Below are 3,754 nucleotides of genomic sequence, written 5' to 3' on the forward strand. Positions count from 1 at the left end.
AATAACCAAGTGACGACTTAGCATATTCTCAATGTTGAGGCAGAGCTTCCAGTGGATACATAACGGTTCCAACGACACATTACATGATGCATCCTGGACGCCCCAACTGACAAAGATCTTCCTCCACGTCGGAAAAGATTAGGTGCCCCCATGGACAACGACAGTACATCACATGGTTGGAGGGCACGAGAGTTTAGACGACATCACATGAAATGAAAACCTTCATACTCTATCATGACGACACATAACAAAAATGGTAGGCCCCTAAAACAATGCGGCGTGGTAAACAGGCCTAACGCATCATACTACTGCTCAACGCGTGATTAGGGAGTCATGGTTTCCAGGGTCCACATTCCACTGGATTGTCACTTAAAAGCCTCACTCACTTATCACTATTACTTGTGCTTCAAACTTCCCATCGCTCTGCCTACCTGCCTACACATCACCTGCATCATTATCACTATTACTCCTGCTTCAAACTTCCTATCGACCTGCCTGCCTTCGCATCACCTGGTGGGTTGTTATAATCATTACTTATCTCTCCCTCTATTCTTCTTCTTGTTCCAATGGCACTCAACACAACCACCTCTAGTTCTGCATCTAATTCATCTGTGCCCTATTCTGCGCCCAACTACTTCCATACATTTATAAATCACCATGGCTGTGATGTCAAGAAAACCTTTGCTGCACATCTCTACCAGTGCCTTACTTCCCATGGATTGCGAGTGTTTCTTGAAAGGCCAGAGTTAGAGGATGGAAAAAGAATTCTTTCCCAAATCGAAGAGGCTATCCAAGTGGCCTTTGTCCAGATTGCCACTTTCTCAGAAAACTATGCCAATTCGAAATGTTGTCTAGATGAGCTTCAACTCATGGTAGACTCAGAGAAGCGCGGGTCTACCATTCTACCTGTATTTTACAATATTAAACCTTTCAATCTCAAGTGGGCGGGAGCAACTCAAAATGGACCATACACTCAAGCCCTACACAAACATGAAGAAAAGAGGTGATACGACCCCCGAAGAATTTAAGGTTGGAGAGAGGCTCTTTCTCAGGTTGCAAATATAAGTGGCTTTGAATTGGAGGTGTGTAATGCGTGAGTATCTTCGACACTCTTACAATTCCTGTCAGCGTTTAATTTGTAAATCTCTCTTCGTTTTCCTTTTGTGGATTGATAGCCACATGACAAATTAAGCAGGTTACTGTTTGTAATTTTACCCTTCGAATATACATGTTCAGGGACGAGGCTGATCTCTTGGAAAAGGTCGTGGAAATGGTGTTGGAAAAGGTTCCAAAACCAGCGTTACACGTGGCCAAATATGCAACTGGTCTGCCAGAAAAAATTCAAGATTTTGAGAAGACAGTATCATTCCAGCTGGAGCAGCAACCGATAGAGTCTAAGGTTGTGGCGATTGCAGGTGTGGGTGGAGTAGGCAAAACGACGCTAGCCAAGGAATTCTTCAACTCTAAGAGATCAGGTTATGGCTGCTCCTCCTTTCTAGCTGATGTGAGAGAAAAAGCGTCTAGGGCGTCGCTACCTTCCCTGCAGTCTCAGCTCATTAAAGACTTGAAAGGTATAAGTAGGGGAATTGATAATTGGGAAGAAGGTATAGGAATACTTCAAACATGTCTCTCATCTTGTCACGCTCTCATAGTTATAGACGATGTAGATGATGCCGATCAATTGGATGCATTTTTGCCAATTAAGGGCGTCCTTCATCCCAAGAGCTTGATTTTGGTCACGTCCCGTGACAAGCATGTCCTTCGAAGTAATGAAACATGAAAAACATCATGGAATTTTACTTTCGGAGGTATTGCAAGTTTGTAGGCCACTGGTCTAATCCTCTCAAGGATCTCAAAAGGCCCGCAATACCATGGTGCCAAATTGGCACATGATCCGATCCTCAAGGAACACTTTTTGGACTTGAATTGAAAATACACATGCTCCCCAATCTGAAAATCCATTAATTCCCTGTGTTGGTCCACATAAATTTTCTACCTATCCTGTGTTGCCTTTAAATTCTTCTTTATAACCTACACTTCCTGTACCATATCTTCCAACATGTCCGGTCCAATAAGTACCTTGTTCATTGGATCACTCCAGCTGATAGGTGTGTTACAACTCCACCCATACAATGCCTCAAACAAACTCATCCTCAGTGACTCCTGATAATCATTGTTGTACGCAAACTCAACCAATGGAAGGTACTCCTCCCATCTCCTTTGTTGGTGTATCACATACATCCTCAACATATCCTCGAGGATCCTGTTGACCCTCTCTATCTATCCATCTATCTGTGGATGATAAGATGTGATGAAATCCAACTCTATCCCTAATGCTGCAAACAACTCCTTCCAAAACTTGGAAGTGAAATTGGCATCCCTGTCTAACACAATCGTCTTTGGAACACAATGCAATCTCACGATCTCCCTGATGAAGACCTATGCTACCTCACTAGATGAATAAGTAGTCTTCGCTAGAATGAAGTGAGCTACCTTGCTCAACCTGTCGACCACAACCATGATAGAATCATGATGCCTCGATGTCATTGGAAGACCTATAATTAAATCCATGGAAATGACCTCCCATTTCCACTCTGGAATCGTAATACGTTGAAGCAACCCACCTAGATTCTTACACCCCACTTTGACCTGCTGATAGTCCAAACGTCTCACCACAAACTCTACCACTTCCTTCTTCAGATTCTGCCAGTAGTAGAAATTCTTTAATGTTGTCAACATCTTCTGATATCCTAGGTGACCTGAATATGGTTTTACATGAAACTCCCTCAAGGAAATCTTCTTGATTTCACTGTCATCTGTCACATAGATCTTGTCCTTAAATATCACCAAGCCATCTTCTTTAAGATGATAATCCATATCCTGATCACCTGTACCCTGCTATAACCTGAGCATAAGCTCCCTATACCTGTCATCCTATTGTCCTGCCTGTAAGATCTGATCATGTAAATGTATCCCATATGAGCTCACTGTTGCAACATGGTTCAACTTCACCTTCATGCTGAGAGCATCTGCAACCCTGATCTCCTTTCCCTTAATGTACCTGATCTCAAATTCAAACTCACTAAGGGTAGCCAACCATCTACCTTGCATGGCATTCAAATTCGGCTAGTCAAACATATATCTTAATCCACTATGATCACTCATCAACAAAAACCTCCTGCCAAGAAGATAATGTCTCCACATACTCAAGGCATGAATAATAGCTTCCAACTCAAGATCATGAGTCACATAGTTATGCTCGTGCTCATTCAGTTTCCTGGACTCAGGATATCACTTATCCCTCCTGTATAAGGACTCCACCAATCCCTCTCTTGCAATCATTTGTACATACTACAAACTCTTTATATGGATCTACAATCTTTAACACAAGATCATTTTTCAACAATTGCTTCAACTCCTCAAAATTGGCTGCACACTCCTTTTCCCATTCAAAATTCTTACATTTCCTCTGCAATGATGTAATGGGATATGCAATGCGTGAGAAGTTCTTGATGAACCTCCTGTAGTATCCTGCTAAGCCCATGAATGATCTGACTTCCTCCACATCTCTAGGAGTTTCCCACTCCATGATAGCCTTTATCTTCTCTGGATCTACTATTATGCAATTCTTGGAAACAACATGTCCCAAGTAGTGTACTTTTGTCTGAAATAAACTGAACTTGCTAAGCTTAGCATACAACTGATACTCTCTTAGTAATCTCAACACTTCTATTAAATGCTCGACATCCTCTTC

General features: G+C 42.2%; 1 protein-coding gene across 1 annotated transcript; it reads left to right on the forward strand.

Moving 5' to 3' along the window:
* The first annotated feature begins 566 nt into the window (after positions 1-566).
* On the forward strand, positions 567-1,780 carry LOC149216389 (disease resistance protein RPV1-like). Its single transcript, XM_089389934.1, has 2 exons — positions 567-1,003; positions 1,237-1,780. Exons 1-2 carry the CDS (start codon positions 567-569, stop codon positions 1,778-1,780), a joined length of 981 nt encoding a protein of 326 aa, XP_089246060.1.
* Positions 1,781-3,754: the final 1,974 nt, after the last annotated feature.

Source organism: Pinus tabuliformis, chromosome 1_1, assembly GCF_031772625.1.
Source record: "Pinus tabuliformis cultivar Carrire ecotype Pingquan chromosome 1_1, CPIR1, whole genome shotgun sequence".
Classification (NCBI taxonomy): domain Eukaryota; kingdom Viridiplantae; phylum Streptophyta; class Pinopsida; order Pinales; family Pinaceae; genus Pinus; species Pinus tabuliformis.